The 23,462-nt window shown below is 40.6% G+C and overlaps 1 protein-coding gene across 1 annotated transcript in view; it reads right to left on the bottom strand.

Moving 5' to 3' along the window:
* Positions 1-23,462, bottom strand: part of DGKI (diacylglycerol kinase iota) — a 453,887-nt gene that overhangs the window by 278,387 nt on the left and 152,038 nt on the right. The window contains exons 2-3 of the mRNA XM_015134986.3: positions 18,201-18,309; positions 6,929-7,024 (exon numbers count right to left, since the gene is read on the bottom strand). Of these exons, the coding sequence (XP_014990472.3) occupies positions 6,929-7,024; positions 18,201-18,309 (205 nt within the window). The remainder of the gene's footprint in view (positions 1-6,928; positions 7,025-18,200; positions 18,310-23,462) is intronic.

The following is a 23,462-nucleotide window of genomic DNA, read 5'->3' on the forward strand; positions in this document are numbered from 1 at the left end:
CTGTGAGTGAATGTTGTGATACCCCATTACAGACAATGATGAGGCTTCTGATTCACCAATAAGAAGACACAGCTTGTGAGATGAGATCACAGAATGGGTTACTTTGATTTGTCCCACTCAGTTGTTCCCAGTCATGACTTGGTAAGAATATGGATGCTACACACAGTAGCAAAATGACAGGTGAAGGTGTAAGAGTCTTAGTGTTGGGATAGACAGAATCATCCCAAATGTAAGGCCTTGTTAAGCCAAAGTCCAACCAAATCTGCAATTAGCTTGTTCAGCTCCATGACATTGAACCATAGTAAGTACAGAAGAGGAGGAAAATGAATACAAACATTTGTTAACTGATTTTATCCCTCTACTGATTCTGAGAGGTAGATTTAATCACCACTATTTTACAGAGGAAACTGAGGCTTAGACAGGCAGAGAAGAACTTGCATTTTTATCTAGATCTTTTTGTCTCTGGATCTGTGAAGCTCTTGCCCTACAATCCTCCAACTCTTATATCACACGGCCTCTGTGACACAATTCATTCACTTTCTCAATAAAACTGTATTTGGCAAATTGCAAGCAACATTAGAAGGAACCTTAGAATTAAGGCCAGGTGTCACAGGTGGGGTTAAGCCATTTTCACCAAACATTATCTACAAGGAAATGACTAAAGCAAAATACAAGAACAAAACAATAACAAAAGCAAAGCAGCACCTATTAGCTGGTCCACGAAAAGAGGGTGACATGAGCACATTTAAAAATAGAGAAGATATATCTGGTAACAGCATCCTGAAGTATGACAGTTCCATTTTTCCTCTTACACAACCTACATGCTCACTCACCTCACCATCTACCTACTCTGTTCCCCACAGCTCCCAGCCTCTGACACCAACCTGCCCATCTGCTCATTTACACCGCAACCGCATACCACTCAACCTAAACACTCAAGACTGCTGTAGACGCACCTGTATGCGTACGTGTGCATGAGCCTATGTAATGGTGATATCTGCTTGGTTAGATAAGGTAACTCGACTTATAGAATGGCTGCTATATTAGCTTCCTAGCACTGCCCTAAGAAAGCAAAGTCATAAAGCTCTGGATAGTGAGTAAGCCTCTCTGACTCTTCTTTATCTTTAGGTAGAAGTGAACGGCCCCGTACGACCACCCCAGAAGGTTGTTGTTACGGATCAGAGATGATGAGTATGAGTCCTAGGAAAACCGCAAACATTGTGTGAGCATTTCTCATATACTTTTCCACTGACTACTAAGATCCCACAAAACGGCAATGGGTGTTCTGTGGGGAACCCAAACTGGGTAGCTTAAAACAACTGAAGTGTATTCTGTCACAATCCTAGAGGCCAGAAATCCAAAATCAAGGTTTCAACAAAGCTGAACACCCTTTTGAGGGCTTGGAGGGAGAATGAATTTCACGCCTGTCTCTTAGCTTCCGGGGAGAGCCACAATCCTCGGAAGGCCTCGGCTTGCAGCTGCATCACTCTAATTCCTGCCCCTATCACCACATGGCCCTCTTTGTGTATCTCTGTGTGTCCTCTCTTATAAGGACACATGTCATGCTGGATTAGGGCCCACCCTACTCCAGTATGAACTCATCCTAATTAATTACATCTGCAACAACCCTATGTCCAAATCAAGTTACATTCTGAGGTACTGAAGTCCTGAGGCGTCAGGACTTCAACATACCTTTTGGAGTACACTATTTAGCCCATCGCAGCCACTACACACCAGATGTGAGAACCAGGCCGTGGTTTTCAGTCCTGACAGTGTTTCTGAAGTGGATCACTGTCTCTCTACCCTGACAGTGAACACAATCATCTGTAGATCTGGTTGTTTGTTTTTTGACCTCAAGCTCAGTCCCACTCCCCAGAGATCTTGATGCGGTATATTCAGAATGGGAACCAACACTTTAAAGGTAAGATTAAAAGGTAAAATGGCATAATTGACTATAATGCTCATCCACAAGTAAGAATCACTGTGGTCTATCTCAGTAGCAATACTTTCAATCAGGAAACTGAGGCAAAAAGAGGCAAAGTGATATGTCCCAATTTTACTCAGTACATAAATGGAACAGCAGATTTTCAAACCCAGGTCAGTCCAACACAAAGTCTATTTCCTTCGGACCGCCCATGCTACCCATCTGTGCCTATTCAGGTCCGTATGACCACGGTGGGTGTACAATTTGCATATCAAAGTAGGCAAGTTTCTTTCAAGTCTGAGTAGATGCACACTACTGGTATGGACTCCAGGGATTACTACCAGAGGGGTGAGCTTCTTTAGGTACAAATATTTGGCTAAACATGTTTGTATAGCCTAGCCCCCGAGCATGAGAACAGTTTCCATCTGGCTGTGCCCACTAAATGGTGAGGCACTAGGGACTCAACCCAGCTCACAAACACTGGCAGAATACATGAGTGAATAAATGAATAAATGTACATAAAAATAAATGTCACCAAACGACAGTGATTCTGGCTGGAATTTTATTTCAGGTTTCCTGTGCCCATAAGCAGGTTGGGAAACAGTGATCTTTCTACTTCAATTTCATTACTTTTGCATCCTTTTATTTTATCTAGACCAGAAAAAGAAACAGTTGCTAATTTGTTAACCTTTGCCAATTTGGGAACAAATTTAATTCCATTACGTATCTGCTCACAGGTATTCTACAGTATTAAATATTGCCACCAGAGAACTGTAGAATAGGAAAGGTCACGTGGTTTAGCCCTGACACTTGGGAACAAACTCTCCTGCAGCTGTTCTAGGGTTTTGGAAGTCACTGCCTTGCTTTGCTTTCAGTACCCTCCAATATCAGTCCCCAAATATCAATCCACATGGCAGCAGGAGGTCCCGGCTTTGCAGAACAGTTTTAGTTTTACATAGATCATTATTAACAGCAGCCACTTTCACCCTCAAAAGTGTCTTGGTTTAGACAATGTATTATATAGTCACACTTCCTAAGCCCACAAGTATTTATAATATGCACTTCAAGTTTTGGTTCAAAAAACCTATTTCCATTTTTCTCTGACACATGCTCATGCACGGCTCACGACTGCCACCTCCTTTGTACAGAGCTTGCCCCACCTCTGAGTTTGCTCATGTTCCTCTTCCCTGCCCGAAATGCTCTCCTTCTTCAAACTCACTTATGTAAATCTTACCCATCTTTCAAAACTGAGCTTGAACCCCATTTCCATGAAGCTGCCCCTGTCTGCTTCAACCCACACTGACTTCTTCCTTCTCTTAACTTCTACTTGTGATATTTGCTTTGCTAAAATAGGAAAGGAGTGAAAGGCACATCGGAGATGATGGATTTACTCCTCCCCTGAGCACTCTGCCTGTATTTTGTTTAGGAGCCTGCAGGTAGTACCTGGTTATGGTAATTTAGTCCCAGCCCCAACAGGTAGGCTTTCTTCAAAGGTGGTTCATTAAAAGAAATTAGAATATAAATACATGATCTGTTTATGCATACTTCCCCCCCCCAAAAAAAAAAAAAAACTGTTGTTCTAAGAAAACTGCAAACAGAGCATTTAAACTAAAGACTTGCCTGGAGAACTCTGTGTCTGACCTCTTGCCCAAAGCAGCTGTGCTTCCCCAACTACAGCATCCTTGAAAGATGGCCAACCATGTTATCCACAAACACACATCCCTCCAGTCAATCTCTCCAGGCACCCTGTTCCCTTACTGGGAAGCTCGGACTGACTAAGTGCTTTCTTATCATACGGTATTTCTCAAAGTTAGGTTTGCGGACCATCTGCACCAGAATTATTTGAGGTGCTTATTAAAATCACAGACTCTCAGCCAGGTGTGGTAGCTCACACCTGTAATCCCAGCACTTTGGGAGGCCGAGGCGGGTGGATCCCCTGAGGTCAGGGGTTTGAGCCCAGCCTGGTCAACATGGTGAAACCCCATCTCTACTAAAAATACAAAAATTAGCTGGGTGTGGTGGCTTGCACCTCTAACCCAAGCAACTCAGGAGGCTGAGGCAGGAGAATCCCTTGAACCCGGGAGGCAGAGGTTGCAATGAGCCGAGATCACACCACTGCACTCCAGCCTGGGCAGCTGAGCAAGACAACATCTTAAAAAAAAAAAAGGAAAAAATCACAGACTCCCAAGTCCAACTCCAAGCATACTGAATCAGGATTTGGAGCAAAAAGGGAAACAGGAGCGTGCATTGTTAGGTTTCCAGGTAATGTTTGTTTATTGTTATAAAGCTAGAGTCGGTGGATTCTACCTCTATGACTTTTCCATTTTTAACAACAGATAGCAAGTCACTTCGCTTTTCTTCAAATTAACTCTTCAAATACTGGAAGACATCTCCCTGCCTTTGCTCCTAATACTCAGTTGTAACCCATGTAATCTAACATTTCTTTACAACAAGCTTCCATCCCCTAAGCCAACCTGGGCACCCCGCTCTGGGTCCTCTGCTGCTTGCTGATGTCTCTCTCAAAATGGGATGCCCAGAGATGACACGCACCTCACAGTGTGAGGTGGGGAGAGAGACTGAGAGGATTTTCAGTGCTTTCAGTACACACTGCCAATTTTGTGAAGGACAGTGTATCTACTTACACTCCTGGCAGCTGATGATACGCCTGTCCATTTCAGCCTAACCCAACCAGCAGTTAAGTATTACCATTTTATAAATCTTTGCTAATTTAATAGGCACATGAAGTTGACCCCGAGTTGTTTTAATTGGGATGCCTTTGTATTCTTCAGATATCTATTGGCAATTGGTAGTTCTTTTGTAAATTTTCAGTCCTCGTCCTTCCTGGGTTTTTTCTTTTTTGCCTTTAATTCATTAGGTCAGTTGCTGAGCCAAGTAAGCCCTTTCTATGTATCATCTCACCAAATCCTCAAAACAGCGTTTCCCCCACTTCATAGGCAAAGAAACTGAGCTTTAAGAAACTTACAGAAGTTAGGTCTTCAGCTTCCTCACTGATTTATTCCTTCATTTAATCAACTTTTTTTTTGCAGGAGAGTTCTTCATCTTTCAGACATTTTGTAATATAAGTTAATAGGGCCAAGTACCTGGTATGAAATTACGAGGAAGCTTCAGAAGGAAACTGGGAATGTTCTCAACTCTGTTTCTTCCTACTTCTAGCTAAAATTTCCTTTATTCCCTTTGTTGCTTTTCCTGGCCTAAAGGTATTAGTGAACAAGTAATAATCGTTCAGTGGATAGCAATGCTATTTACTGATAGAAGGTTTAAGGAGAATATATGTATCTATTCATATATTTGTCAAGAGAGGTAGCCATCCCCTAAAAAGTAACAGAAAGGGATTAAAGGGAGCAATTTGGAAATAAGGGATAACTCTGTAAAAAATCATAGTCCATCATAGAAATTGTTCAAAAGTATGTATGCAAGTAATACTGGCTTTCATTTTTTCCATTTTATATTCTCTTAAATCCCAAGACCAGTGTTTACGCAATTAACTAAGACCCTAATGTTAATTCATTATTTACAGCATTTTAGTCCAAACAGCTGAGATTCTCATGGATTTGGTTAATTTAATCAAATTTCATGCAATTATACTTTAATTAAAAATACATATGCATAAAGTTGAAATCCTGATATTTAAGTCAACTAAATTTACAACAAAATTAGAAGAGATGCAAATGATTAATTACAGATCTACAAACAAAATTAAAAATAATTTAATCCTACTCTCCATTTTAGAAGGTAGCCAAGGCCCACAGGTCACAAGTTCTCAATGTCACACTCTGAGCAGTAACATTGAGATTCTGCTCCAGGTTTCCCGACTTCCAATCCAGAGCCTGTTCATCTGGGTCTTTCCCTGACATTGATTCCCAACTTCACTTAAACAGGCCCTGTTCTCCCCAGAACACTCAAAACTCTCCAAATGAAACTTACAAACCAGTAGTTAAAACAGCTAAAGCAACGAAAAAGGTTGTGGTTCTGGGACTTTATGCTTTCAGGCAGCCTGGTTAAAATCATTGGGGGCTATACACATTCTTCCATAAGCTTTGATGGAAACTCAATTTATTCCATATTAGTTATTAACAAACACATATTCCTTCGCAATTTCAAGGCCCTACATTTTGCTGCAAATATTTCTTTCAGATAATAAACAAATATTTTTTTAAAAAAGCATTATATGAATTCTGGTGCTCATTTCCCCAAATAAGAAAGAATACATCTTTTCTTTCTTCTTTACTATCCTAAGCTTCCCATTACTCTCTGTTTGGACCCATCATTTAAAACTACACACAAACTTTAAGTTCAATTTCTCAACACTATGGTTTTGATATCTCCACAGTGCAGCACCTGGCAGCCACACTTACCTCACAACATAAAGAGAATTTTAACCCTCTAAATAGATTGTTCTAAATAGGGACACAAAGCAAATTTTAAATAACAAACGTTACTCCAATTGACCTGACTGTTGATTGTTTGTTTACATTATTTCTAGAATTGGATCCTCCAGAACTTAGTCTGGATTATTTGTTCGCCTACACCCATTCCCAGCACAGATGTTTCCCTGTCTTTCCACCTTCACCCATCAGTAAAGGCCCCACTGTGGCCACTCCCCTACCGACAGAGCCCCTTCCTCCACACCCAGGCCTTCGCCTCACCCAAACAAACCCTCCACAAGCAGACACTACTTCGTACACATTTACCCTCTACCCCACCACCAACACACAAAAACCTACCCTGGGCATCATTATAAAGTAACACATGACACCAAGGCCTGGCCTGCATAATTGAACCCTAAAACCATTACAAGCGACAACCTGAAAGCCATGTTAACTTGAGAAACTCTCTCTCTGTAAACCTTGAAAACATCCGGGAAGCTTTCCATCTCACAAGGACAGGCTCGTTCAGACCTCCCCTTGGAAATTTAGGCAAGGTGACCCCTCTATTCATTCAGATCCGCAGGCCTTCCCCCAACAACACAGAGCCCACACTCACTGCAAATCTGACTTGGCAGTTCTCCTCTCCAAGGTAGCAAAGGTCTCCCGAGACGTTCGTCTCCAGCCACAGGTGTTCTCCATTCACGGCATTCTCCTGCAAGGAAAAGACCCATCTGACATCAATTTTCCTTTCCAGGGATAAGGAAGACTATTTCAAATTTAAATTTGGGATACAAGAAAGTTAGTGAAACAAAGGAGCCTAAACATTCCTCATTTGACCACTCAAAGTACTGCTAGAGTTGATTCTACTGAAATTCTAAAAAGGGAGAAATGTGTTTGGAAAAACTTTGAGCTATAACTAAAATAGACATTAGGTTTATAGCTGCTTTATCCATGGAGGTGGTCATTTTTGAAACATATTCAACAAACGGGGAAAAAACACCTCGAAACAGTTTGATGTCAAACCTTATTCACCAAGTCCACCACTGCAAATTTCATGACAACTGAGACTAAAATTATTTAAAATTTGACTTTGCTCAGTGAATAAGCTTAACAAATTAGCTAAAAAAGAGGACGACAGCATTAAAGTATTTTAAGTAAAGACAGTTTGAAAACACAATTATACCAGTAACAGGTAAATTATATTTCTAAGGGCAGAGGCTTCTTAAAACTAAGTTCCTGTGTACTCAAAGCATAATAAGTTTCTACTAATTCACATCTTACTAATTCAGTAAGGTCTTCACCCAATTACTTCTCAATTTTTCAAACTAAATGTTATTGCTTCTAAAAATATTCATATACTTTGGATGGGGAACAGAGCTGCTAGAATGTATGACCTGATGAGCAACAATCCTATTTTACAGAAATGTGTGGAAAGGGGGAAGTAAACCTTTTTTTTTTTAATAGTATGATGAATAGAATTCCATATTCCTTCTTATGGGATACTACCTTGGAAATTATACATTTATATATTAATTGTATATTTTGCTCATTCGCTTAAAACGGGCTCTGAGCTGTTAGGAAAAGTATTGTATTAGATTAACCATAAAGAAACAAGACTAAGTCCCCATGTCTCACAGGAAAATTACTCTTGTTTTTACCTTACTCATCAGATGTACATGGGCATGTAATTATTTGTTATGGGGGATGCTATGGACTGAACTGTATCCCCTCAAAATTCATACGTTGGCCAGGCATGGTGACTCACACCTGTAATCCCAGCACTTTGGGAGGCTGAGGCGGGCAGATCACTTGAGGTCTGGAGTTTGAGACCAGCCTGGCCAACATGGTGAAACCCCATCTCGACTAAAAAAAATACAAAAACTAGCTGGGTGTGGTGGTGGGTGCCTGTAATCGCAGCTATTCAGGAGGCTGAGGCAGGAGAATCACTTGAACTTGGGAGGTGGAGGCTGCAGTGAGCCGAGATCAGGCCAGTACACTGCAGCCTGGGCAACAGAGTGAGACTACACCTCAAAAACAAAAAATTATTACTTTATATATATATATATTCCTATGTTGAATCTCTCACCCTCAATGTGATGGAATGTGGAGATGAGACTTTGGGAAGTAATGAGGTCACAGGGGTGGAGCCCTCATAATGGGATTAGTGTCCTTATAAGAAGAGACACATGAGAGATTCTCCACATGTACACACCAGCGAAAAGCCATGTGAGCACACAGCAAGAAAGCAACTGTCTGCAGGTGATGAAGAGGACTCTACCCAGGACTGGAATCTGCCAGCACCTTGACCTTGCACTTCCCAGCCACCAGAACTGTGGGAAATGAAGTCTGTTGTTTAAGCTACCAAGTCTATGACATTTTGTCATAGCAGCCTGCGCAGATGACTTCAATACAATCATGTCATGAAAACTCATCTTATACATGAGCCACTTTTATTATAACCTACTCCAGCAGTGTCCACACCATAGCCCTTTGAATCTCAAAGCTTAGTACAGCAAAGCAGAAATATACAACAAATGGCCAGGAGCAGTGGCTAACGCGTATAATTCCAGCACTTCAGGAGGCTGAGGTGGGCAAATCACTTGAGGCCAGGAGCTTGAGACCAGCCTGCATAACATGGTGAAACCCCACCTCTACTAAACATACAAAAATTAGCCAGGCATGGTGGCAGGCACCTGTAATCCCAGCTACTAAGGAGCCTGAGGCATGAGAATTGCTTGAAACCCAGGAGGCAGAGGTTGCAGTGAGCTGAGAAAGTGCCATTGCACTCCAGGCTGAGCAATGGATCGATATTCTGACTCAAAAAAAAAAAAACAGGAACCTACACTCCATGACATTTGCTGGGAAAAAATACCAAGTGTCACCCATCTTTTAAAATAAACGTATTTCTTCAGAATCAGATAGAACACCTTTTCCTTTCAGGGCCTAGTGACTCAAATAATTCTGGGGTGAGAACAACCAAATTTGTATTGTGGCATGTGACCTAGGTGCTTCAGGATCCAAGAAAGGTGGGTCCAAGTCCTGGACTGCAGAAGTGAGGCAGGAAGGCACAAGAGAAGGTAAAAGGCACTAGAGATATAGGTGTCAAGGGCTCCAGGACATAACACAGGGAGCCCCTGGGGTGGGAGTGCACCATCCACATCTCTGAGTGCCTCAAAACCATTCCTAAAGGGAGAGCAACACTGACCAGGATCATTGCCCTCTACATCAAAGGGTGGACATCTGTTCACCAAAACTTTTTCTTCTCTACTGTAATTTTTCCCTGTTGCAAGTTCCATTTTTTTTCAAGGAAGTCAATGGGAAAATAGGCTTCACTTCACAGTCAATCTTGTGGGACAACAGCAGAGGAAAGAGAAGCATAGCTATGGGTTCAGAATCTAAAAGTTTTCAGATAGCGATGGATGATGACATTTTTTTAAAAAGTAGAAAAGCACTTCTTTACAAGGTATCCTGAAGAAATCAATCCACACAATCTAAAATATTCTACTGGGAACTTTTCTCCAACTCTAAGTTATAACCATTTATTCAGAATAATGCTTTTTCATTTTATTATTCTTTAACTTATTCAACAATCCTTTATTCGGTAACACTGGTGCCAGGCACTGAGATTCTGTGTTAATCAATGGAGAAAAATCTACCAGAGAAGACGGAACTAAATGCATAATAACAGCAGCCAATATGAGGGAAACCACAGCCAAATTCCATCAACTACTTTAGAAAGTGAAGCCTAAAATGTAGCAGTGGGTAAAATGTCAAAACCTACTGATAAAGCAATGAGCTTTCAGCTCCAAGAAAGTAATCTCTAAGCCCATGGAACGTCCTGCCTGATAAGAGTGTTTTGTTTGTCTGAGGGCCTTGGGTCATAAGGTATCAACTTGACTCCCAGAGGGGCTAGGGGCTAATGTCAACCAAATGGGCAGTCAACCCTGTCTACAGGACCAACCCCCAGTTAAAACTCTGGACATCAAGGTTCAAATGAGCTTCCCTGCTTGGCACTATGCCATGTATATTATAGCACATGGTTGCTAGGAGAAGTTAGCTAGTGAACCATGATTCTACTTGGAAAGGACTGTAATAAACCGTAAATGTGAGTATTAACAACTTTCAGGGAGTTCCATGAGTGTTTCTAGTGAGTTACTGAAGCTGAGTGCAGTCTTGGGGGTTCCCGAACTTGCAACTGATGTCAGAAGAGGGGATAGTCTCAGGGACTCTTGAATCCTGCATAAAGTTGTCTAGACTGGGTGGCATTAGCAAAAGAATGCAGTAGACAAATGAACTAGTTTTGTTTTCTTCCTACAATTCTCATGAACCCTTCTCCAGATCCATGTTAACTAACATGAGCTTTGGAGTCAGACTTGTTGCCTAATAGCTATATGACTTAGGGCCCTTCTCACTTCCCTAAACCCTCTTCTACTCATCAGTCACATAAAAATCACTGTACCTCCTTTACTGGACTACAGTGATGTTTAAACATAAAAATGCGTAAAGCCCAATGTTCCGCATAAAACAAGAAGTTAATAGACGTTCGTTATATTTATTGGTGTCGCCGTTACTCTAGTTTCCCTTCTTCCTCCTAATCCACAGATGTTAACATTAACCACGTTTCTCTCCTTGGTCTTTGTGGCCAAGACTGCTAGCCATTCCTCAAAATAATTATTTTTCCTTTTCCTAGACACATAGTCAGACTTTATTTCCCCAGTCTCCCTTGCAATTAGGTGTGGCCATGTGACCAAATTCTGAACAGTGAAACAGAAGCAGAAATTCCAGACTTGTTCCATTAAATCCTCCCACATGCATTCCTCCATGGTCTTTTATCTCACTGGTCAATTGGGAAGTCAGCCTTTTGGAATCCTCTTGGTGGGATGTCAGAGCGATCCTCAGCATGGGTCACTGAATAGCTGTGTGACAAAGGGCCTGACTCCCCACCCAACCACCTGGAATAGTCTTGGTCTATCACATAGGCGAGACATAAACCTCTCTTGTATTAAGCCATTATACATTTGAGTCTTTTACTTGCTGCAGAGCCTCATTTACCCCCAGCAAATGCAGGCCTCTTCCTTTTGCTTTTATTGTTGTCTAGGTTTCATTTCATTATCTGACTATACCCCCCAGTTACTTACTATACGCTGGACAGTGCATCTAAAATTTCGGAGTCTTGATTTCTTCTGCTCTGAACTCTGACACCCTCTCTGATTTATTTTACATTAGTATAAATTTAGTTCCCCCAAAAGACAGCCATGATTATGCCTCTCCCTTGTTCAGAATGCTTAGATGTTTCCCTATTTATAAGATAAAATCCAAATTCCAGCTGGCATGCTAGACTCCAATAACAGCATCAATCACTCTCTTATCCTTGTCACTCTTAAAAAAAAAAAAAAAAAAAGACAGGGCCTTGCTCTGTTGCCCAGGCTGGAGTGCAGTGGCATCGTCACAGCTCACTGCAGCCTCAAACTGCTGGACTCAAGCAATCCTCCCACCTCAGCCTCCTGAGTAGCTGGATTACAGGCGTATGCCAACACACTGGGCTCCCTGTCACTCTTCTTTAAACATACCTCGCACTTCCCTTTTTGGCGCCACGTTTTTGTTCATTCTACTGTCCCTACCTGGAAACATCTTTCTCTCTTCTCTACACATGTATCTTGAAATACCATCTCAAATAGTACACCACTCAAAGAGTATCCATCTGTGCCAGACAGAAAAATAACTCTCCTACTTCTAAACAAAGATAACACTTCTCCACTTGTGAGTGCTGAGACAAGTCTGTATAACTATATATATTTACATTGATAGATTTACATTGACAGATCTAGTTATCTAAGAGTGGAGATTCACCCAAATAGACATAAATATGGATTTCTAGATATAGGCATGTTTTCCTGCTCAAGTGCTACTGAAATTCTAGTAATGGTTATAGGTAAAAAGACAAAGATGAGGTGAATGTTTGAGACTGAATACTACAGATAAAGAGTATGCTCCACACAAAATGAAGACACTTGCTTATAAAAATGTTTTGAAACAATGAGTACTATAAATATGTATCCTATGTAAATGTCCTTACAAAATCAAAAAGGAAAAAGAGTGGACTACCTCCCCTTGAAGATCTTCAAGAATTGATAACACACCACGTTGGATGTTTTAGATTTGTGCTGTACAATATACACATGGCTACTGAGGACTTAAAATGTGGTTAGCACTAATTGAGATGTGCTTCTCTTTGAAAAATTCACAGCAGATTTTGAAGATTTAGTGTGAAAAAAGAATGTAAAATATCTCACTAATAATTTTTATGTTGATTACATGTTGAAATAATATTTTGAATATATTTGGTTAAACAAAATATGGAATCAAAAAATAATCTTACCTATTTCTTCTCACTTTTTAAAGTGTGGTTACTAGAAAATTTATCATTACAGCTCTATTTCTATTGGACAGCATTTGTTCAGGTAATCACTTGCCTAGAGGCAGCAGATTAGATCGAGACACTTCTCACAGGTCTGTGAAGTTACAGGATTCCACGATTTCCCTCAGCAGCCAGCGTGATTTGATTTTAAAACTCCCCCATTCTAAGAAAGGAATGGTGAGGGTCCGTGAAATCGAGGTCAATCTGTCCCTTTTTTTACATGGCTGACAAGGACTGGGATCTTCACTGATTTATAGTGAGTAGTTCCTTACACTCTGCTCAACAAACAGTCTCATTTATCGATTACTCTGACTTCAGTTTTTTGAAATGCGGCTGGGAGTGGGGAAAGATGTAGCGCCATGGGGGCTGTGGGTGATGACACTCAGACCTGATGAAGGGCAGGGCCTGAAGCTTGAAATGAAAGTCCAGGTCTCCTAGGACTCACAGGAAACAGGACTGAAGTGAGAACATGCACACACACTCGAGCACGCACGCACGCACAAACACGCATGCACACACACACACCCCTGCCTCCTCCTGGCTTTTCATTCAAGGTTTCTAAAGATAAGATGACCTAGTTTCATAACCCAGTTTAAAGCAATCCCACATGAAGACTCTGGTTCCTTAATCTTGTCCCTGAACCAAACTGTGAGGCAGTACATCAACTGTGTGATGTTTCTATCTGCCTCAGAGAAAGTTTCTTTGTTAGCATTGTCAACTAAAGGGAAGGAAAGGTGGTTTGAACTGAAGATCTGGCTTTGTTTGTGTTGAGGCTCTGTTTTCCACAGCTCTTAGGACTAAAGAAAGTTTGCCAATGAGGAAGGAAAATAAAATGAAATCAAGGGTGCTGGGTTTAAAACCAATGTGCCCTTTAAGAAAGATCTTGGTGGCTTTTCCACCGCTGTTCAGGGGGTTGTTTTAGGCAGTGTAATGGGCAAAAACAAATGAAACGGTGGGGACAGATGGGAGATGTACTTCCCGGGCTCTCTGCTGCAATACTACAAACAGGGAAGAGTGCTGGAAGTCCAAATGAAGTCTCCATTGGAAGGGAGACATGTGACATTTAAAAGAAGATACACATTATCTGTGGAACAGACATGCTTCTAAATGGACTAATTCACTCTAAACTGGGAACTTGGAATCCATCCCAGGAGATGAGAATATTTTTTCCTTTTTAGGCATTACTTCCTTCCTTTCTAGTAATTTAACTTGTTTTACCCCAACTGTCTTGGCTGACAGGCGTCATCCAGTGTCAGAGGGGGCAGCTGCTGCAGGCTGTCACTGTGGAGGTGACAAGATGATGCCCCTGTGAAAAGTAGGAAGGCCAAAGTACTGTGTGCACCTTAAGATCTAACACAATGCGTTGAATTAGGAAGGAAATTTAAAGAGAGTTACTTAGGATTAAAACGGCATAAATCCATTTATTTTTCAAGCAGACTTTGGCGTCATGCCCACCAAGCTTTTCAAGAACTGGAGATTATCTGAGTGCCTGTCAACTCCCAGCGAAATATCCCCTTCTCACTGATTGAGCAGAAAAACTGTAATCAATTCATCCCCTGACATCAGTAACCAAGCAGCTACGAGGTCTATGATGCTGTTCTCTCCACTGTGAAGAGAAAACAAGCAGAAAACATCGCCCCTCCTTTGAAGCAGCCTGAAATCTGACAGCCACAAATAAGAAAGTCAAACCAAAAGCACTAATTTGGTTCTAAGGTTTGTAAGACAATGCACTACGAACAGAGAGGTATTGTGAGGATACAAAGAGTACGTCAGATAAATAGAATCGGGTTGATTGAAAAGATGAGCCTGGCTTGGCAGAGAACAAGAAAGAAAATCTCTAGAGGAAATAGCAATTTTCATACTGGGTTGATCCCAGTGTCCACTGCTGTCAATAGAAGACTCAGGCACCATACTGAAGACTAATCCAGATACTCTCCACACACCGTTACAGGTTCTATCCCTGCCATGCACGGAGGGAAATGCCGGTGCACAGGCAGCCTCAGTAAATATCTATTGGCAAAAAATCTTCAAAGAATGAGCCCATATGGGACAGAGAATCCTAAAAGTCATAATAAGCCACTTGAGTAAAACACAGTAGGAGAGAATGTTTGGGAGAAACAAGCTAAAACTAAGGAGAGAGAGAGTCTATATATCACAAACAGGGAAATGAGAACACAAAACTGGAATGCTTAAAGAAAATTATTAAGTTCATGTATCCAAAGCATAAAAACTGTCTGCTATAATAGCATCCTCCCGGCCAAGAAGTGCAGGTGCCTACAGTCTATGCACACTAAATCAGTGCTCACCTGTATCTCAGGCACCCCACAAACAGACTTCTCAAAGTATTTTGCCAAAGTATATTTAGGAAATAATTGTGTGCCTTCAGATGACTGTGGCACATAGGCTAGTGTCAGAACATGGCCCTTTTGGGATTCCACAGTAAGTAGAAACTTGGGGACTAAGATCCTAATTCCAGGTTCACTCTGACTTTACAACTTCAGACACACCGTGAACAGTTTTTTTAATCTTTTTCCTTACAGATGAAGGAAGAAGAATAGAGTAACATAAGCCAGAGAATCATAGTAGTAGAGGCCTTTGAGGTCACCCCCATTCATTCCCCTGAGCCAAAGCATTACAGAGCAGAGAGAATTTTGACCCAAGAGTCAAGCTGGGTGTGAAAGGGAAAAACAGGACCCTCGTCATCCCTGCTGGACCCCGTCTGCCAGTGTGGTCAAGACCCTCAGAAGCACAACGTAGCACTACTGGGGCCCTTTACCTTATCAAAGGCAAGAGACTGGAGTTCCCCCCACCTTTTTATAAGCTCCTGCCACCTTCCTTTTTATTTGAAAGAATCAAAGAGGCTCCAACCTTAATCATTGCTCAATAAATAGTAATACTGAATTGAGTAAAGATTGCTCATTTGCATACATTGAGTCCAGAAGAGCAGACTAATGGTAGGAGATGAGGGAACCAAACAAGAGTGTGGAGGAGAGGGAATGGCACAGAGAGGTGACTGTTTTTGCACCTTAAACGGAACAAAGAAATCCCTGGCTGGCTCCTTGAACAGAATAGCATACTAAAGTAATACAAGAAATCTAAAGTCTTAGCAAAAGAAAAAGTCACTGAAATGCTTTTAACAATCTGCTTTTTCCTCTTTTCTGAAACAAACGCTTTACACAATTGTAATAAATGAGTGTAGTGTGTTGATTACGGTTTGGTTTCTGTTTGCTGACACCAAAATCAGCTCACAAATATGTTGGGTTTTTTCCAGAGTAACATCTCATAACTCCTTACACATCAATATCTAAGCCCTTAGATGGACTGTCTTCAGGACAGGCTTTCGATTTTCCCTCCATTGTTAAATGTTAGCTAAGTGTTTTGTGTCATGCCATACTTTCAACAGACCTCCAAGATGGGGTACCCACAATCAAAGAAAAGGGGAGAAGAGGGAGGGATAAAAGATCACTATGCACAAACCCAGCCTTCATTCCTATTTGTTTTTCCCTCATCCTGTACTGCAGCCTCCCACTACTGGCCAAAAATACCATTTTGATGAAATATTAGAGTACATACCTCTCTACAGGAATCAGAAAATAATACCTTGCAGCCAAGCTCTGGCTCAGGCAGGACACTTCTTTTAAAAAGCACTTTCTGATAACTATTTCCAACATCAAATGGGAACGGAATGTCCTTTTGTTGCATTCCAGTGATGCCCGCTGACCCCTGTGTTCTAGGCATCATTACCCTGTATTTTCATGTTGATTTCCTTTCTGCCCACAGAATTCTAAGCCCCTTGAAGGCAGAAACCGTATCTTCTTCACCTCACAATCCCAAGTAACCAACATAGATTCTAGTACAAAGCAGGAACTCAACAAATGTTTGATGAATTAGTGAATTCATCAATTACTTTTATAAATAAATCTGCTGGCTGCACAGTTTACAAAAAAAAAACTTTTTCACTGATTGTCACATTTGATCCTAACAACGTCCATGAAATAGAGCCACAATTATCCCCATCTACAGATGAGGACTCTGAAGCTGAAAGAAATCAGTGACTTATCTAATGTCACACAAAAGGGCAGAGAAGGGAATTAATGAATGTTCCCCTCTAAGTGATTAAACTCCCCTCATTAGAATCTCTCACCTCAAAGAAGGCCCTGCTGCTGCAGACTACAGGATTGTTTGGAACATCGTGAATATTAAACTAACTCTTTCGGTTCCTTGATATACAACACACTCTCATCATTGCTCCATGCATACCCTTCTTAGGTTTTATTTATGTTTATGCATTTAATTATTTTTAATTATGCAAACACTGGTGCAAATATACTCTATTGTGGGTTAAGAGTTTATTAAATAGCTGTCCTGGAATAAAGAAGAAAACTCCAGGAAAGGAATATTCTTTCTATACACCAATTCAACAGGCTCAGGCGGCATCTGAACACTCTCAGTATAACAATATCTCCACCAAGAGAGAAGCTGTAGTTCAAATACATCCAGCCTTTTGCCAGGCAATTCATAAACGTGGGCAGAATTTACACTGGTATGCATCCAAGTTGTAAAATAAGGATATTAAGTGTGTGCTGAGAGGAGAGGAAGAAATGTTATAACACAGAGGATATAAAATCATGGCATGGTTTTCCTTTCCCCCACCCCACCTTTCTCTTTCCTATGGAGAAAAAGAACACGGATTATCCCTTCTATTCAGATTTAACTAAAAGTTCTAAACAAGGTTCATCATCAGGGAAGGCTGGCAGGACTTCAGGGAAGCCCTTCTGTCCCTTGATACCTTTTCCTCACATTGCTTCAGGAAGGGACAAAGCCTTTGGGTCTACAGTTAGAAACAGTTACTCAGCCAAGAACTTGACTCATTGAAGACTCTCAATAAATGTGTTTAATCAACTAAAGAGTTTCAGACTATAATCTTCAAGTCAATAGTTTTTGTGAGTGTGTTATGGTTAAAATGTTAACATCAGCTCATATACTATACCCAACCTACTGATGCAAGACCCATCTACCTTTGGGTTAGGGGAGGAAGGAAAAGCAATAGAATGACACGAAGTGCCTGTAATTCTCTGGGGGAAAAAGCACCCAGAAAAACTCAGCTCAAGCTGAGGAAATCAAAACTTAGATTGTGTGATGTTGCATTAAGGGTAGGCTCTATTCATCATCAACTTGACAGAAACCAATAAAGCATGCGCACGAGGTACTTTTTAATCTTACAGCTGCAGTAGTACTTCAAATGATTCAGGAAGCTTTTATCTTAGTCTTGAACACATCTGACTTCATATAAAGGAGCGATGCTCATAGGAGTTTGGAAATGGAGCTACAGCTAAGGTATCTGAGGACAGGTCAGCGGGCAATGTTGAAAATTACTAAGCAAGTCTTCCTTGTAGCTAGAGGAATCCTGAGAATGAGAGACACAAAACATGCACTGAAGTGATGTTTAAATGAAAAAGGCGACACCTACACTCCAGTCCAAAGTCGCTCTGGGCTCCTTGGCTGGACCATTTGCCACAGGAAGGCTGAGGGGATGTGCAGGAGCCAGATGCTGGAGGCCTGCCCGGGAGATTGCTTTCCTGCAGCAAGAAGAAAAACAAAAACAAAAACAAAGAAAAACCAACATCAGAATCTCATACAGAGCTCGAAATTTCCCATGGGGTAGAAACAGTGCCTGAGTTAGCCTCTTCCACATCTGAAAATCTTTACCAATGTATTGGAATATACCTCTCTAAAGTGCATGGTGTCAACAGATGGTGGCAAGTCCCAAAAGACAGGGAGGCCGAGGGGACCACTGTGGGGAAATAATGCTTCAGAACCAAAAATTAAAATATAATCCTCTATTCAGAGTAGAGGGAAAGAACAAAGGTCTTGACTCTTCATTTATGGAAAAAGACCTAGGGTTTGGGCATTGACCATACTTGAACAACTTTAAGATTGCCAGAGACTAAAAGCAAGAAAAATGGGTTCGTGAGGTCTCCTACTGAAATTCCTCCATTTGCCGGCAAAGCACTCTCTAAGCTGGTTACAGCTGAAAGTTCATTGTTATTTTACTCTCCTCTCAAGAATATCATCCTTTCCCTATCCTCCTTACCCCTGCAGAGGACTACATGAGCTTGAGGTTCTAAATGGGAAAAGACTGCTTTGCATCTGCCAAGAAATTGCACATCCAATATCTTACCAAGACCCACAATAAGATAAAGCCTAAATGCTAATTAGATGTTAGATTTGTCAAGTGGAACATAACAGAATTCAGGTCAGAAAGGAGGGTATGAATTGGGAGAGGTTGGAATAGTCATCCCTGATCTGCAAAGAAATGAAACAAGAGGGGCTACTTTAGCAAAGCACATATGATCACTGCTGAGCAAAGGGAAGGGAGGAGCAGTTAGAGCATAGTGGTGAGAATAAGAACAGCAAGAAGAAAAAAAAAAGCAGGGATCACCTAGGGAGATCTGTGGGATCATCAGGAATCGTGGAAGTTCAGTTTCTGAACGGCCTCACGAAAAATGTCTCACAAGGGTCTAGAGCTTAAACTTGAGCTCTGATTTGTGATTTAACTAAGTCGCTCCATAGAAAGGCGAGGGGCTTTCCCTCAACAATAGTATCTAAGTGTGGTCTGAGAAGTACCTGAAATAGAATCAGGAGGGTCTTGTGATGCTGCAACTCTGAGTCCTGAATCAGTTGGAGGGTGAGGCATGGGAAGCTGCATTTACACACACTCCTAAGGTTCTCTTCTGTGCACTAGAGTTCTTAAACTTTGCTCTCTGGGAACATGTACATTTAGACAGCTGGGACCACAACTTTCCAAAACCCATCAAGGGGCACTCTAAAGAAAACATCAGCAATTTCATTATTTACTTTATCTTCATTTGGCTCTCTTCAGCTAGTCTCTCTCATGTGACCTGAAAACTGCAGTAAGAATCTGCCATCTCTGAGATGAGGCCTGCAGACACCCTGGATCCCCAGAAAGGCCCAGATCCTCAGACTTCCCAACCCCACGGACTACAGAGAAGAACAAGGCTCCGGACAGTGGAATGGAGAAAAGGAAAGCAGTGGTGGCCAGATCTGTGGTGAATTCCATCACAAATGAGACCCCAAAGGAAAAGAAACTTGCCCCATATAAAGGGGAAGGAACAGGGGCAGACTTTAAAAGCTTTCTTGCGCCCTGAAGGGCACATAGTCTTTCCGTCCTGCTCAGTGACCTCTGCAAACCCCCTCCAAAAAAATAATTGGTAAAGTTGAGCAAGATGAACAGTAGTCCCCAAGCCCAAGGAAACGCTGAGTAGAAGCCAGTAACGAATCCAGGACTGTGCAACCATTAATCAATTACCAAGTATGTCAGAGAGCTCAGCAAGTGTCTAGACCTTTGGTTTTGTTTTTTTGTTTTTTTTAAGTCTCTTGTATTCCTATACAGGAAGTCCCAGAAATAGTGGGTAGGTCTTCAGTAGTTGGAAGTGATCACATCGAGCTTGCTGGTAGCCTACTTTCAAAAGCTCCCACTGGGTAGCAGACAATGTACTTGTTTTATATAATCCCCGAAAGGGTCATTATGAAGATGGAGGCCTTTAATGATGACACAATATTCTCGTTCCTCACTTTCACCAAGGCAAACAATTAGCAACATCAATTTCGGCCCCTCACCCCAAAGCATATTCCATATCATTGAGCAATAAGAAAGTAACAGTGGGAGAATCTTACACAGTGATCTTTCATCTCAAAACAGTTTTCCTTCACCTATGTTGAAGGAACTTCTTTAGCATTTTTATTAAGATTTTCTCTGGCTTTGAAGGGCTCCGTATGGGGACTCTGAGCTACAGTTTTCATCATAAGAAAATCAGATCTCTGCAGAGTCGGAATACACAGGTTCTACATTTGATTCCTTAACAGTCACCACAACCTAAATTAAGTGTCCTTACAAAAAAAAATACCCAGGTGCAAACTCTTAGAATGGCTGAAGAATTCCTAAATCTTGGTTTAATGAGAAAAACACAGATCTTTCATTTTTTCATTAACTGTCCCAGACAGTTTTGATTAAAAAAAAAAATTTTAAGAGAGAAAATAAAATTCTACTGTCAGGCACCAGTAGAAAGCACAAGACAAATGAGTTTAACTCATCTGAACTTGTAGACTCTGACCACCAAAATCTGGTTACTCTTCCTAATTAGGACTGCCAGGAGGAGTCAATTGCTGAAATAATCAAATTAGGATTCAAGGATGCAAGCCACGTGTGCCTCTGAAAGACAATGTGGCTATACGATAAGAGACATACAAACATTTAACCCTGAATGAAATTACAGTCAAATCACACTCCTTTCTAGCCTGGGAAAAGAAACAAGTAAAGCCTTTTGTTGATCATGTATTTCTCTTTGTGGATACAAATTTAAGGTTGGTTTTATGTCTATACATATAAATATTAATTAGGAGAAAAAATAAGTAAAAAACATGAAAGTGGCTGCCAGTTTGTAACTCTAATTGCCCTCACAAAAGGACATACAAATAGAAAAATATATTTAGGTACAACAGGGTGTAGGAAATAATTTCTGATTAGAACTTTCCATTCTTTTAAATAACCATGGGAGAAAATCCTTTTCTCCAATAATTCATACATGTATACACATTTTCTTCCAAAATAAGAAAATAGTTTTATTATATCTCAGACCTCAAATAAAAGTTAGTGAAAGTTATTTTTCTATTTGAATTTATCTTGGTGGTAGATGATGACACTTAAGAGTCTGGTAGAACTTGGTGTGTGGTTGGGAGTGGGATGAGGGGGCAGTAATTTTATGCTGCAATTTGTTCCTATTAAAAAAATCAATGGGGTTTCAAATTGTGCTTTCCTTCTGCTCAGAATCCTCTCAAGCCCACGGTCAGCAAAACCATGAAATGCCAATGATTCTTTCTATTAATTTCACAACAATGCTTCTTCATAGGGGATGGTGATAATCACAAATGCTTCTTTGAAAAGAACTGTGATATTAACTGTGAAATAGATGTGAAAAGAAAATATACTATAATGCAGTTTCAATAATACAATGTCAAAGTTAATATCAATTACCTGAAAGAGCTCTAACATATTTAAAATGTAAAAGCCATTATACATTTTAAATAGCATCATATTATTTTCTTCACTTCATTCAATAAGACTATAAACTCCTAAAGGACAGGGCTCAATCCATCTACTAATCTTATTACATTCCAGCCCTGGGGTAGACACAGTCTATATTCAAGAAACGCTTTCTGAGTGAATGAATGAACTTGACCAAGAAGCTAAGCAAAACAGCTTGCTGATTAGATCAAGGGTTGAGAAACCGTATTAGGATGATTTGAATTATATCCCAGGCCTTACATTTCAGTGATATTCTTGCCTGAGTCAGAAATCCTTCAAAGCAGCTCTTTAAAAATAAATGCAAATAAGGTAGAATCCAGTGTTAAGAAGCCTGAGAGACGTCAAACGGCTTTGTGTGGTCAACATTAAAATGGAATCCCTTTGCCATACTCGTAAAGGGCATATCATAGTGTTAACATTTTTACAGTGTGTTTAATGAAACATGTGGCATATACTCTTCATAAATGTAAATTTAAAAACTTATGGAAAACATGCAACTAAGTGGTTATTTAGCCAGAGATACCCTTTTCTAATTACCCAGTTTGCAAATTTCTCTCAATTTCCTCTGGTTCCAGTTTCAGTCTGATTGTAGGTTTATGTGGCTCCCATTTTCTATCTATCCCCATCTGCCAGCTCCCTCTCTGGGTGATGCTGCACGTGAGAACAGAATCAGGATTCTTCTTGCAGAGCAGAAAAGCACCAGAGAATCAGGTATTCTTTTATCCAGAACACCTCCTAAAGATTGACACATTAGAGACTGGTGAACTTACCTGTTGTTCTAGAAAAGGAACCAGCTGTCTAAGAAGTTACTCAGTGTCTTGGTTTGATTCCCCAAGAGAGTTCTTAATCACCTTGTGTGTTGTTGTCTTTTTTCTTACACCATATGGGCACTACCTTTGCTTATATTCAAAGCAGCTCACAATGCTTTTTGGTTGACTTAGACAAGATGTCTACAATGCAAACGATAGCCCACACAATAAAAAAATTGTCCCAAGCCCCACACAAACTTCACCAGTGATTTATGTCAGGGAACAAACCATGTATAACTATTTGAGCCTAAATCCTATTCCATATTATATATGAACTCAAAGTATTTTTTTTTATTTTAATGTACATTGAAATGTTGAAGGATGCAATTACTATTGAACCAAAGGCTATGTTTTGTTTCCTAAGAAACTCATCCCCTGGAGTCATTCAGAAAATCACTTTCGGTATTGAATCTTCAACATACTATACCAGTATTATTCTATGTTTGTTACCTTCACAGTGATTCTCCAACATTGGTACTCAACCTTTGCCTACCATGGGGTTTAAGAAGCAGTCCATTCAAAGCCCTCCAGGTATTTCTAATGTGTATCCCAGCTACGAACCACTGTTCCACATAGATGTGCAAACATCTGACTACTTTATTATGTCTGTTAATGTGACTAAGCTCAGGCATTTACATATTGAAATATATCCATTCAACAATGAATTTACCAAATGTCTATTTGATGCCAAGCACTGTTCTAAATATGTAGGATACAAGAATAAAACAGACACAAATCATTGCCACCTTTGAGAAGCTTACATTTGAACAGAAAATACATTTTGCCAGTCACTGAATCATTTTATATATTTTATGTA

Source organism: Macaca mulatta, chromosome 3 (genome assembly GCF_049350105.2).
Source record: "Macaca mulatta isolate MMU2019108-1 chromosome 3, T2T-MMU8v2.0, whole genome shotgun sequence".
Lineage (NCBI taxonomy): Eukaryota > Metazoa > Chordata > Mammalia > Primates > Cercopithecidae > Macaca > Macaca mulatta.